The sequence below is a fragment of the Entelurus aequoreus genome, linkage group LG06, assembly GCF_033978785.1.
Source record: "Entelurus aequoreus isolate RoL-2023_Sb linkage group LG06, RoL_Eaeq_v1.1, whole genome shotgun sequence".
NCBI lineage: Eukaryota > Metazoa > Chordata > Actinopteri > Syngnathiformes > Syngnathidae > Entelurus > Entelurus aequoreus.
In genome coordinates, this window is record NC_084736.1 from 2,461,906 (window position 1) to 2,475,988 (window position 14,083).

Consider the following 14,083-nt stretch of genomic DNA (forward strand, 5'->3'; position numbering starts at 1 on the left):
TGTATTTTGTGTCTATTTATTTAGAAGAGGGGACGCAGTATACGTAGTGATGTTTTTCTTACATTTTTCCTGGAATGGTAGAACAAATCAAAAATGATCAAAGTAGCGGGAATACAAAAAAAACAAAACACTCATACTTCCAGACATGACCAAACGAGCAATGAAAAAAAATATTCAAAGAGGTAAGAGAAAAAACACACAAAACCTTTCAGTTTAGTCTAGGAAATTTACTACTGGGATTTCAGCTGAAGACGCTTGAAGACTTTTTCATGGAATTGTTTGATTATTTGTACTTTACATGCCAGAAAAAAATAAAAGTTACAAATATGACTGGCCCCACTTTGTTGACTACCAATAATTATGCCGCACTGTCGCTTTAGGAATGATGGTCTTAACAAGATGCTGGTTGAAATGTTTACGGCAACACATATAAACAGAGCACAATCAGAATTAAGTTGATTGATTAGTCCAAGACTTCCCAAAAAGGGAGTTCAAAGTATGTCTCCTTGGGGGATATGAAATATAATTGAGAAGCACTGGACTAGTCCAAAACTAAAAAGCTATCATGTGACAGGTTTACTCACTTTTCAAGCTCTCATCTTTGCGCTACAGATGACACAGGAAACTAAATATTTCAAATGACCACACGCAAGACGTGTTTAAAAGAAAACACATTTATGTCAAGTTAGATGAAATATTACACTTGATGCACACGTTAAAACTGGAATGTAACTGACTGGAAATGACAACTTAACACGGAGGCGCCCTGGCCCACAGCTTCCTGTTGCCGCAGCAACGTGGTCCCTGGTGAACAACCTGCAAGAGGAGCACAAACATGCTCACTTTGTGACATCCTCGTTGCTGTTTAGCTGGGAGTACGATCCCAGGAGGATTTCATTTCATTTCATTTCCAGTGGACTAAGCACTTTCCAGTGATGCAGCTGCTCGGTGTATTATCCTTAGGGTTCATAGTGGAGTTCAAATGATGATTGTAAACAAAAGTGCCATAATCAGCTAGGAAACAACTTTGCAGAACACAGAAACCTATTTAACAGTGTTTCCCACACATTCATTTATTTGTGGCGGACCGCCACGAAAGAATTACGTCCGCCACAAATTTTAAAAAATTTCTTCTCAGGCAAATCATATAGTTGACGTAGATGCCCATATAGGCTGTTCAGATTTACTTTACAAAAGAGAAGTGTAGGATACTTCTCTTGTTGCCTTATTTGTATTTGACCACTACTGTTTTCTGTTTATTTGTTACTGACTGTGGCAGGACACCTCTGCCTCTGTTTCACTTTATGTTGCTGGTAAATAATATGCTTGTAGTAGTAGGCTAAAGTTAAATTATTTAGTATGCACTAATTTAAGGGGCAGAGCTTTAAGAGACATTTTAGCTTTTATATTTTATAAGATATATTTTTTGTAAGAACCCCAATTAATAAATATATTTCAGTGAATAACTTATTGTTCAAATCTGTATATAAATATGTACATAAAGTGTTGTAATTATATTGTAAAATGGATGGATGGATGGACGTTTAAAACAAAACTGTTATTAATTAGTAAGTATACATTTTTTGAGCCTTTTTAGAGAAAATCATATCATTGTAGTAAATTATGCAAATTACTCGATGATGTCATGGTGACCACGCCAATAGCCACGCCCCCCACCGCCACAGGTATCTTGGCAGTTTATGGGAAACACTGATTTAACTTACATGAACATACCGTAGTGCTTGCCCTGTGTACTAATTCCAGTGAGAACACATCGTACTAAACTTATGCTACAACACAGAAACCTTTCACTAATAAATAACATTTTTCATCCATACATTTGTCACAAAAGCAGCTTTTTAAAACACTTCAGATTACTGCAATGCGACATTCCAATGTTGGCACAGCTTGAAGAGTGGTTAGACTTTCACATTTCATTAGTTCTTGTCCATCTATTAACATTATGAACTCTTAAGAAGATGCCATTACCTTGCCTCAGCTGACGTCTTGCTATTCTTCACCAAGTCTTAATGGCACAATGGTGTGATCCTCACAATCAAATGCAGACACGCTATGCCGTCAGGTTATCACGTTTCAGCTAGTGCAGCATTTTTATTTTTGATTTAGTACCACGCTTTATATTTGAGCTTGCGCAAACAATTTATAGATGTGTGGGCTGTCACTAAGAAGTGTGCAACCATAAATGTGTCTGAAATGACTGGTAGGGCCTGCAAAGTGAGATTTACTCACAAATGGAGTGCCTCTAGAGCTCTGTATGCAGCATATGCTCCAGGGTCTTGGGATCCTGGCAGAGTGCAGGTGTGGTGAACTCCATCAAGTACTCGCAGCGACTGGGCTCTGACGTGGACGTTACCACCGTCTCCTTCCCGCATTTTAACTTTACCTGCAAGACAAAATGTTGCACGTTTGCTTTTGGGGGCTTTTTTAAAAAGTATGTGGAGGTTGGCCACACACCATGGTGGATCTGTTGGGTCCTTGCCAGCATCCCATTCCATGATCATATTTCATCACGCTGTAGACGTCACCCTCAGGACCTTCCCACTGGCCCCAGGTCCTACACACAACAACCGTCATTAGTTGCAAAGACGCCAAGAAAACGTTCAGATGTATTGTTGCATTACCCCAAACTGGTCTCTGATCCACCATACTTGGGTTTCTGGGATACTCGACTAAAAGGGCAAAGCCTGTAGATGTACCTGAGACAGGCGACATACACACTTTAGCAGTGTCACTTACACAAAATAAGCATATTGGCACATACTCGCTAGTAGATAACTCATAGCATTGGTTGTAGAGGTAGGCAAACTCAGCATTGGGTCCAAAGTCAGAGGAAGTTTCCTTCTCAAGGTTCCTACAGAGACAGCAATCATTGGCAGTGAGTTTTAGCAGATCTGCCTTAGTGGAAAAAGGCACACCGTCCTATTCCGGGTACTTACTTCATTTGATCATCTAATTCCCGGAGAGCTCGCTCAGCCTCGTCAAACTCCTCCCTCACTTTCTGAGCAGCTGGGAAGCAACACAGAATTCAATTATACATAGGTCATTAATGTACTCTTGTCCACAACACAAACTCAGGACATCCAATCCAGAAACTCCTCTCCTTCTTGAAAAGAGTAGGCTTTGTTTTAATAGACACTTAACATACTGTCCTGAAACATACCAAGAGCTGTTTTCTAATATTTCTGTGACCTTGCCTGAGAGGAGTGACATTTCAGTACATTCTAAATATTGACGCGGATAAATGGTGAAAAAAGCAAAGATGCACAAATAAGGATTGCAATAAGTGTTTGTCCCGGTGGCAGAGAAGCATAAGATGTACATATGCAAGCATATTGGAGTGTTTTTTGGATGAGTTAGTCATCCCAGAAGAGCCTGCTGAGTCACACAAACTTACCATCAATGAGGGTCTGCGTTTCCTCATCGTAGGGCGGCATCATCCCCTCGTCTTCGTCAACCTTTTCTTGCACGGCAGGAGGTCTCTGCGCGATAAACACACACGGTGACTCACTGGAATCAACTTTTTCCACATAGCACAGAAGCTACAAAAGTGTACATTAAAGTCTGCTTCCTCATGATCATCATCTTCCTCCTCCTCCTCCAGATCATCATCCTCCTCTTCCTCCGGGATTTCAACCTCAGAGTAATGTTCAGAGTCATTGTCGGAGACAGGCTCCCTTGCCTCACTGTGCGGCGTCTCCAGCGGTGCTTGGGCCTGCCGCCAAGAAAAGGCTCACATTACGCCAATTGAGCCTTTTAAGGACAAAGTAGGCCGACAGAGACGCCCGCGTCGTACCTCGGATATGAATTTGTCTTTGATGTCCTTCCAGGCTGCCTGAAACGCCGCCGGGTCTGCCACGTCCACACCGCCCAAAATGGCCTGCACAGTGCAAACACTGACCATCAGTACGCAGCTTCCACCACTAGGGGGGTCTCAATACGAAGGAATAGCGTTTGGAATTTGTTGATGTTTATTCGGGTTCCGTGTAATCGATTAACTTTGACCTAAGCTGCAAAAGGCAGTGCTATTTACCTGAGCCTCCGTTTCGGTGAAAGAGCCGTCCGAATCTGTGTCGAGCTCAGTGTGGGATTGAAGCTCAGTCACGGAAACGCTGCAAACGAGGAAAAATGTGTAATTATGCACATGTAAATCCTTCAGTCAGAGTCACTATGACGTGGATGCTGGCACTCACAAGCCATCGCCATCATCGTCCAGCTCAAGAAACACTTCAGCCATTCGAGCTTTGTCCTTCTCTGTGCGCACTGCAGCCTTTTGATCTGCAGTAAGATTAATGACACACACAAACATCTAGTAACAAGTGCAACCCAGAATTAGTTTTCACAATACAATTGCATATTTCGCCTTACCTTCCCATGCCTTCAGATGGCGCTCTTTAGCTACCTTCTCAGGCTCCTCTGCAGTTTCCTTCACAGTTCTCAGAGCTTCTACCTTCTCCTCCAGTTGTTTCTTATCGGCTCCAAGTTCTGATACTTTGGACTATCGGGACAAGCAAACCTTTCAATATGTACTATGTCAGCAAAATATGAAGTAAGCTGATTGAATGAAGAAAAGTACCAGATATGTACCTTCTTGGCCTCCAGACCCTTCTTGGCCTCCTTGATGAGTTGTTGTTTAAGCATAAAGCCCTCCCTGGTGATCTCAGCCAACTGATAAAGACTCTCTCTCTCTTGGCGCCCTAATTCCCTACATGTCAAGAGCAAATTTTCATTGTGGCACTCTGCAAACATGTACACTTGGTACAAAAGATGCTTTAACATATTCCAACAGCTGTGCAATTAAAAGAAAAAAAAAGCTGTGTGGAAAAAATACCCCATGATAATAACATTTGCTTCACACTGTGAAAAAGGTATGGGGTATTATTAGGTCAGAACCAAATGCCAAAAAACACAAGCGCCAAAAACAACTGCATAAGAAAACGGCCGCAAGTTGATGGAATAAAAAGGAAGTCAAGATACAATACAAGGCTCGTGTTAATGATATATCCACATGGCAATGATGGAATATGGGTGACAAACAAAGATTCATAGTTTATATTTTGTAGTATAATTTAATTCAACAGCAGTTGTGCAAACGCAAAGACTTGTTTTAGTGCAACTTAGCCTAAACTAGGGTTGTGTGATTTACACTACCGTTCAAAAGTTTGGGGTCACCCAAACAATTTAGTGGAATAGCCTTCATTTCTAAGAACAACAATAGACTGTCTAGTTTCAGATGAAAGTTCTCTTTTTCTGGCCATTTTGAGCGTTTAATTGAGCCCACAAATGTGATGCTCCAGAAACTCAATCTGCTCAAAGGAAGGTCAGTTTTGTAGCTTCTGTAACGAGCTAAAGTGTTTTCAGATGTGTGAACATGATTGCACAAGGGTTTTCTAATCATCAATTAGCCTTCTGAGCCAATGAGCAAACACATTGTACCATTAGAACACTGGAGTGATAGTTGCTGGAAATGGGCCTCTATACACCTATGTAGATATTGCACCGAAAAGCAGACATTTGCAGCTAGAATAGTCATTTACCACATTAGCAATGTATAGAGTGTATTTCTGTAAAGTTAAGACTAGTTTAAAGTTATCTTCATTGAAAAGTACAGTGCTTTTCCTTCAAAAACAAGGACATTTCAATGTGACCCCAAACTTTTGAACGGTAGTGTAAACAATCTACAATATCCATCCATCCATTTCCTACCGCTTGTCCATCTCGGGATCGCAGGGGGCTGACACGGCACAAAGTGAGACTTGTGATGATGTCACGGTTGTGCGCTGTCAAATCCAAAGCTCAACAACACTGCCTTGTGGCTTTAAACACACTATAAGAGGAATTCATGTATGTTTGAACGTAAACATGCTTCTATTTTCACTCAACATGAATAAAAAAGACATAAAAATGGGCTTTGCGACACTCCCGCCGGTGCTAATGACAGTCAGCTGTTTTGGATATGATCGCTGTCAAACCTCTACCTGATGGGACAACTTTGACAAGAAAAACTTTTTGCTGTGTCATAGGAAAGGTGCAACTATATCTTATGGTTTTATTTAACAACAAATCCTAAAGTCAACTTACAGGTCTTGCTTCCATTTTTGTGGATGGAGCCGCGCGTAAAAAGCGACCAAGCAAGTAAAAAAAACCTGGGGCCGTACTTATCAAGCTTCTTAGAATTACTCCTAAGAAGTCTGCTAAGAGTTGACTTAAGAGTAAATAAATTCTTGGCTGAAAGCTGCACTTAAAAGTTAGTTATCAAGCGTCTTACTCACACTTTCAGCGAAGTGTAGGACTGAATCTTAAGTGTCACACTCAGAGCTGAATTACGACATTACTATGTGCCGTAAACGCAATTTTAGGTGACGTCATTTCTGTGTCCATAGAAATGACCAATCACGGAAGGGAATCCCTTGTCTAAGAATAAAGAAATATCTTGGAAATATTTAAGTGGACAATGGGAGTGTATATTTTGACAATAAACTACAAAATAATACAAAACAAACTAGTCCCCGCCGGCACTCACGCTACCGCTCCCTCTCTTCTCTCGCCCACACACTCACTGACGTCACTCACCTCACGGCCACACACATACGCTACTGTCATAACATTTTCTTTCCAATTCATTAATTAGGCAACTCATTTGAAACTGGTGTGGGTGGCTCTATATATACTAGCCCACTGCAGACACATGCAGAAATCAACAAGGAATCGAAATGTATTAAATCTGTGACAAAAATAATATCCGCTCTGTCTAAACGATACCGTTTGATCAGCTGCTCGTCATCAAAAAAAACAAAAACATTGTTCCGTTCCCTGAACGTTCGCGCACGTTTCTCTCGCCTCAGTGCCATCCCCTGCTGGCAACTCCTAACCACTTAAGACACCTCTGAAGGTCTCTTAAATATCGTGGAGAGTAGGAGTGATTCTTAGACTTAAGAACGTTGATAAAAAGCTTTTATTCTTAAGTTTGAGAGTAGGACTAAATTTCGCAAATTCTCGGGACTTAAGTGTAAAATGGCACTCTAAGAAGCTTGATAAGTACGGCCCCTGATGTAGCAACCTCCTGTGTACTGATGTTAAAGACAATATGCACTTCATTGCACATGTAATATATCCGTGATTAAATGCTTTAGATTTCCAAGAGAGTTTTGCAGCGACGCACAAACTTGCAAGTGTTTTATATAGGCACTCAAACATGCAAAAGGGTTTCCTTGGCTCGTTAGTGCTTGCTGATTTTAGAAATAATGTACACTTCACAACACATGCTGCTAAACACGTTATAATTGTATTAGTATTGGGATTCAGCAGCACAGGCGTGCATTCGCTCTTTGACAATGTTCCCAGGGCTCTGTGGAGGAGCAGGCTGGTTTTAAAGATAATGTACATGTATGTCTAAAGAATATATCAAAATAAACATAATAGGAGGTGTAATGCCAGCGAGTCAGCTATTGCGGTTTGTCTTCTGATTGAACAAAATGTGCATGACAGCAGGTGTTTGTGTGTAGACATAGACAGTTTGGAAACTACACTTGTGTGGATGGAGACTCTTTTAACTCCAAATATGTCTTTTTGAAACTCTCCTTGTTCGTGTGGACATGGCCTTATTTTCTCAAGTAAATCTGTACAGCAGATATGGCCATCGACATCAACAATATGAATTGCACGAGAGGCTGGACAGGACACAATTTAAAAAAAATCAAAATAATAATTTTTTTTTTAAAGAAAATTAAAACAATACATTTTGTATTATTTGCAGAGCTATGTTATTTATTTTACGTAGAAAAAATATTTTTCTATTTTATTTATGTTATGTAATTATGTGCTACTGAAACAGTTTATTTTATGTGCTGCTAATACCCATCTTGACTAACTGGTTAATAAAAGTGCTGTTAATACCCATCTTGACTAACTGGTTAATAAAAGTACTGTTAATACCCATCTTGACTAACTGGTTAATAAAAGTGCTGTTAATACCCATCTTGACTAACTGGGTTAATAAAAGTGCTGTTAATACCCATCTTGACTAACTGGTTAATAAAGGTGCTGTTAATACCCATCTTGACTAACTGGTTAATAAAAGTACTGTTAATACCCATCTTGACTAACTGGTTAATAAAAGTGCTGTTAATACCCATCTTGACTAACTGGTTAATAAAAGTACTGTTTATACCCATCTTGACTAACTGGTTAATAAAAGTGCTGTTAATACCCATCTTGACTAACTGGTTAATAAAAGTACTGTTAATACCCATCTTGACTAACTGGTTAATAAAAGTGCTGCTAATACCCATCTTGACTAACTGGTTAATAAAAGTGCTGTTAATACCCATCTTGACTAACTGGTTAATAAAAGTGCTGTTAATACCCATCTTGACTAACTGGTTAATAAAAGTGCTGTTAATACCCATCTTGACTAACTGGTTAATAAAAGTACTGTTAATAACCATCTTGACTAACTGGGTGTTTAAAAGTGTTTACAGTACAGTTGTCATTCACTTCAATTTCAATGAATCTCGCTCAAATATGAATATCTTTATATTTATACTTTCACAGCAAAATATATGGAGATATATATTGAATATCCAGTTTAAGTAAAAATATATAGAGATATACTTTTTCGTCCATATCGCCCAGCCCTACATAAAAGTACGGTATATCTTCACATTGCTAAGTGCGCTCCATTATCTGTACACTTGTAGTTGTGTAATGTCACACTCACTTGCAGGTGTTTTGGCAGGTAGCACCGCTGTTGTACTCGTCTGTCGCGTCACAGCAATCTGTACAAGACACATTCTTGTTGAATTTAACTTGGATTAAATACATCTTCAATGCCATTAAGGACCTTACCGCATATCCCATCGTTGATGCGGGACGATGGTATGAAGAAAGGTCGATAACCTGCATTGTTGCAATGGAAGCTGCCGTTTGGGCAAGCTGGCGTGCCTGCAAGGGAGCAAACGTGTCATTTTAATCATAAACACTAGCTGTGCCATTTAGGCCCCGTTTACACTAATAAGGTTATCCAGGGTAAATCCCACCTAACCTTATTCGTGTCCACACACAATGCCACCGTTTAAGTAGACGATGAATGAGTCCATACAGAGCAAAGAGGCGGAGATTCAAGAAATACACGGTGCACTTACCCTTGTAAAAATGTGTCTGAGGAGGGGAACCTTAAACGCTGGTTTAGTGTGGCTGACACGGGGCTTAGGCTAAATAATTATTGTGGTTATATAACCTCAGCAGCATGAGAGGATGCACGAACCTGGCTCATCAGAAGCATCCTGGCAGTCACAGTAGTCGTCATTCACCTTGTCAAAGGGAATGGTGCGAGAGCCATCCAGGCAGGTGAAGGGTGTGCCCTCCTCATAGAAATGCTTTTCTGTGGCACAAAGATAAAAACAATACAAGATTGTTCTGCATGCACTATTGTAGGGCTGGGTGATATATGGAATATACTGGATATATCGCGGCTTTGTCTCTGTGCGATATAGAAAATGACTAAATGGTGATATTGGAGTATACGTTCTCACGCAGTTGCTTTTAGCTGCGGGCATTACACTACAGGCTCTTCTCACTCTTTCTTGCCTCTCCTTCTCACAAGAGACATAAAACAAGCGCACCTTCTTAGATACGTCACATACTGTCACGTGTGCAATGTCATACGCCCTCGCCCAGCAGAGAGGTAGCAGCATGGGTAACATTAGCTGTGATGCTAGCGGGAGTGGTAATACGCGAGAGAGAAGGTGCCAATCTGGTAACAAATGAATGAAGAATAATTAATTCCCAAGAAAAACAGCAGGGTGTCCATCGTCTGGCGGTGGTTTGGCTTCAAGCGGGAAGATGTTAAACAGACAACTGTAATATGTAGGGGTGTAACGGTACGTGTATTTGTATTGAACCGTTTCGGTACAGTGGTTCCGGTTCGGTTCGGAGGTGTACCGAACGAGTATCCACAAAAACATATGAAGTAGCCGTCTAAGCTAAAGTCTTAACAAGCTGCTCTGCTCTCTGTCAGTACTCTACACAGCACCCAGCATTGTCCCACCCACACAACCATCTGATTGGTTAACCATAGCGGTAACAGCCAATCAGCAGTGCATATTCAGAGCAGTAACAGCCAATCAGCAGTGCGTATTCAGAGCGCATGGAGTCAGTGCTTCCGCGGTGGGGTTAGCAGATAAGTGTTTAGCAGGTGAGCATCAGGCAGCGGACTCTCCCCAAATTAAAATAGCACCTCCCAGTCAACTACTAGTAACATCACTATGAGCCCGTTGACGTTCTCGAAACAAACTGCAGCTCAGCTCGCTTGCAGTCCTGGCTTGAGGTGAAGGCTAATTAGCTTTTAGCGTAACGTTAGCTTATTTTGCAGTGTGTGTGTGTGTGTGTGTGTGTGTGTGTAATGCAACTGCATCATTAAGCCTACATGAACTCCGTGGTGTTCAGGGATGAATAGTCTCTCCTATTGCTATTGTACTATTTTTTCAGCTATAGTTACATTTAATACATTACATTTAATCATTAGTAATGTAGCAGCCTAGTTTTGAATGGCAGGGTCCCTGCTATCCCATGTTGATAAAAATATAACATTTACATAATAAAAATCAACTACAGGCTTCCCAAATGCTGTAATAAATTAAGCATGATGAGTTGACTTGAAACTGTTTAATGTTGCACTTTTTATATGTAGAAAAAAAGTTTTGTCATTCTATTTAATCTGAGCAACAACTTGAGGCAGTTTAATGTTGATTAACGTGGGCAGAATTATTATAGTGTTCCCAATGTTAAAAGGATAAAGCCATTTTTTACAAATTTTGTAAATAAATAACCAAAAAATGTACACTACCGTTCAAAAGTTTGGGGTCACATTGAAATGTCCTTATTTGTGAAAGAAAAGCACTGTACTTTTCAATGAAGATAACTTTAAACTAGTCTTAACTTTAAAGAAATACACTCTATACATTGCTAATGTGGTAAATGACTATTCTAGCTGCAAATGTCTGCTTTTTGGTGCAATATCTACATAGGTGTATAGAGGCCCATTTCCAGCAACTATCACTCCAGTGTTCTAATGGTACAATGTGTTTGCTCATTGGCTCAGAAGGCTAATTGATGATTAGAAAACCCTTGTGCAATCATGTTCACACATCTGAAAACACTTTAGCTCCTTACAGAAGCTACAAAACTGACCTTCCTTTGAGCAGATTGACTTTCTGGAGCATCACATTTGTGGGGTCAATTAAACGCTCAAAATGCTATTCCACAAAATTGTTTGGGTGACCCCAAACTTTTGAACGGTAGTGTATATTTTGTTGTTTTCTTACTGTACCGACAATTAACCGAACCGTGACCTCTAAACCGAGGTACGTACCGAACCGAAATTTGTGTGTACCGTTACACCCGTATTAATAGGTCAAGTATGCGGCAAAAGCGTTGCTACAAAAAGTAGCAGCTCTACTAATGTAGCATCATTTGAAAAGTCACCCGCTAGAGAATGAAGAGTGCTTGAAACTCCGCATGTCAACATCTCTGTTCGGTGCCACACCAACAAAATGCCCAAGCAACCATTTCCACATCAACACCGTATGAAACAAATAGTCAACAACAGAAGGAGATAACGTCCGCAGGAACCTACCACATAGTGAAGGACATACACTATTTGATGTCCTATTATGCAGCTCATTTTTATTTGACACTTATTGAAATATCTTGTGTGACATCATGCACAAAAGTGCACTTTATTTGTTTTAAACTATTGTAGTGGCCTTCTGAACAAAAATTGCACTTTAATTTAGTGTTGTTTTGATGTGTCATCTTAGTGACATCATGCACAAAAGTGCACTCATAGCTTGTTTTAAAATGTCTCTGACAATCTTGCACTTTCTGTTTTGAAATGACATGAATGTTTGTGCCACTGCTTAATAACTGTTTCATAAATACACTTTTAGTTGTGGTTTCCCTCTCTGCATGAAAGTTTAAAAGTAGCATATATTAATGCAGTATGAAGAAGAATGTTGGAATGTAGACACATAGAATCATCATACTGCTGGGATTATATGCATCAAGTGTTCATTCAAGGCTAAGGAAAAATATCCACATATATAATATATATAATATATGAATAAAAGTCCCTAGTAGAAGTAAAGAGCTCATCAAGTCCTACTTGTCAGCGGCACTCCCCGAGGTCGCTGCACCTCCACGGCTGACACCGTCACCATCAACAGTAGTGGGACTAGGCGCATCGTCGTCATGCTGCTTTCACTTTCTGTTTGCAAGTGGAGGGGACATTCCAAGACAACATTAAAAGTGTAGGGAGCGGCAAGTGGAGGAGACATTCCAAGACAACATTAAAAGTGTAGAGAGCTGCAAGTGGAGGAGACATTCCAAGACAACATTCAAAGTGTAGAGAGCTGCAAGTGGAGGAGACATTCCAAGACAACATTAAAAGTGTAGAGAGCTGCAAGTGGAGGAGACATTCCAAGACAACATTCAAAGTGTAGAGAGCTGCAAGTGGAGGAGACATTCCAAGACAACATTCAAAGTGTAGGGAGCTGCAAGTGGAGGAGACATTCCAAGACAACATTAAAAGTGTAGAGAGCTGCAAGTGGAGGAGACATTCCAAGACAACATTCAAAGTGTAGAGAGCTGCAAGTGGAGGAGACATTCCAAGACAACATTCAAAGTGTAGAGAGCTGCAAGTGGAGGAGACATTCCAAGACAACATTAAAAGTGTAGAGAGCTGCAAGTGGAGGAGACATTCCAAGACAACATTAAAACTGTACAGAGATGCAAGTGGAGGAGACATTCCAAGACAACATTCAAAGTGTAGAGAGCTGCAAGTGGAGGAGACATTCCAAGACAACATTCAAAGTGTAGAGAGCTGCAAGTGGAGGAGACATTCCAAGACAACATTCAAAGTGTAGAGAGCTGCGGGGTCACGTGACACAAAAGAGGATGAGCTAGCTTAAAACAGCCATCTGTCCTCTAATACAATAGAAATACGCTAGCTAGCAACATTTGACTCCAAACGGACGGTAGAGTTTACAGAGCGCACTTTGAGGCACATGATATCAAGACGAAAGATGTATTTGAAAGACAGACCTGTGAAGTAGTTTCCTCCGCCGATGTTGGCCAGCGCCAAGCTAACTGCTAATAATGAAGACTTTGGCCGGCGGTGGAGGAAATGACGCAGTGCGCATGCGTACGACCGCCTCGCTCGGATTTGTCAGCATATCATTCGCGGGTGTTTTTTGACCAACTGTGATTGGCTGATCGTGTGTCGTCCGCCTTAACGATTGGCTGAAAGGGATGTCACTCGAGAGGCTGCGGCCATCTCGTCCCTGAGACGAACAAGTGCATATTTTCAATGATTTATGCAAAACATTTTCTTTTAGAATAACATGCAAAATATAACATCTTACTAAGTCATATTTCACCATTCTTCTTATTTAGTGCAGTCTTTTAACAAATATATTGCAATAAATATCGATATTAGCATCACTAATATTGTATATAATATAATATACAGCAATATTAGCATCGCGATTATTGTATATCCATCCATCCATCCATTTCCTACCGCTTGTCCCTTTTGGGGTCGCGGGGGGTGCTGGAGCTGTCACGCCCCCCCCCCCCCCCACCCATTTACTTCCGGGGTCATGTTTCCTCTTACGTCATTGACAGCGATCGATAGCACTTCGGCTTTGACTGCACATAAATGTCATTTTAATTTAGTTCACTTACACAGAGGACTAAAAAAAACTGAATTTAAAGAATAAATGTAGTTTTAATAAAGTTTGATAATGTTGATTGATAATGAATGAACTTATTGTACACCGTTATTCATTTCCGCATATGTCCACGAGTCAAATGTGCATTCAGTCAGGAATATCCTCAAGTTAATTTGTCCAATTAATACAGACGTTTTGTTAACGCTATATTATAAAAAAAATAAAAAAATAAAAAAAAATAAAAAAAAATAAAAATAAAATATATATATGTATATATATATATATCCCGCCTTCCACCCATGTGCAGCTGAGATAGGCTATATATATATATATAT

The 14,083-nt window shown here is 40.2% G+C and overlaps 1 protein-coding gene across 1 annotated transcript; it reads right to left on the reverse strand.

The window, feature by feature from the left end:
* Positions 1–658: 658 nt before the first annotated feature.
* prkcsh (PRKCSH beta subunit of glucosidase II) lies at positions 659–13,224 on the reverse strand. Its single transcript, XM_062049814.1, has 18 exons — positions 13,120–13,224; positions 12,182–12,283; positions 9,284–9,400; positions 8,866–8,961; positions 8,738–8,795; positions 4,606–4,723; positions 4,387–4,516; positions 4,212–4,296; positions 4,052–4,130; positions 3,815–3,898; positions 3,575–3,733; positions 3,416–3,500; positions 2,958–3,027; positions 2,783–2,872; positions 2,643–2,717; positions 2,476–2,575; positions 2,251–2,404; positions 659–816 (listed from the first exon to the last, which is right to left on the reverse strand). Exons 2-17 carry the CDS (start codon positions 12,267–12,269, stop codon positions 2,264–2,266), a joined length of 1,575 nt encoding a protein of 524 aa, XP_061905798.1. The 5' UTR covers positions 12,270–12,283; positions 13,120–13,224; the 3' UTR covers positions 659–816; positions 2,251–2,263.
* Positions 13,225–14,083: the final 859 nt, after the last annotated feature.

Coding starts and splice junctions, on each gene's coding strand:
- prkcsh (XM_062049814.1), bottom strand. CDS start 12,269: ATGACGACGATGCGCCTAGTCCCACTACTGTTGATGGTGACGGTGTCA. Junction 4,131..4,211: donor GACGATGATGGCGATGGCTT/GTGAGTGCCAGC, acceptor CCTCGTTTGCAG/CGTTTCCGTGACTGAGCTTC. Junction 3,501..3,574: donor ATGAGGAAGCAGACTTTAAT/GTACACTTTTGT, acceptor TTTATCGCGCAG/AGACCTCCTGCCGTGCAAGA.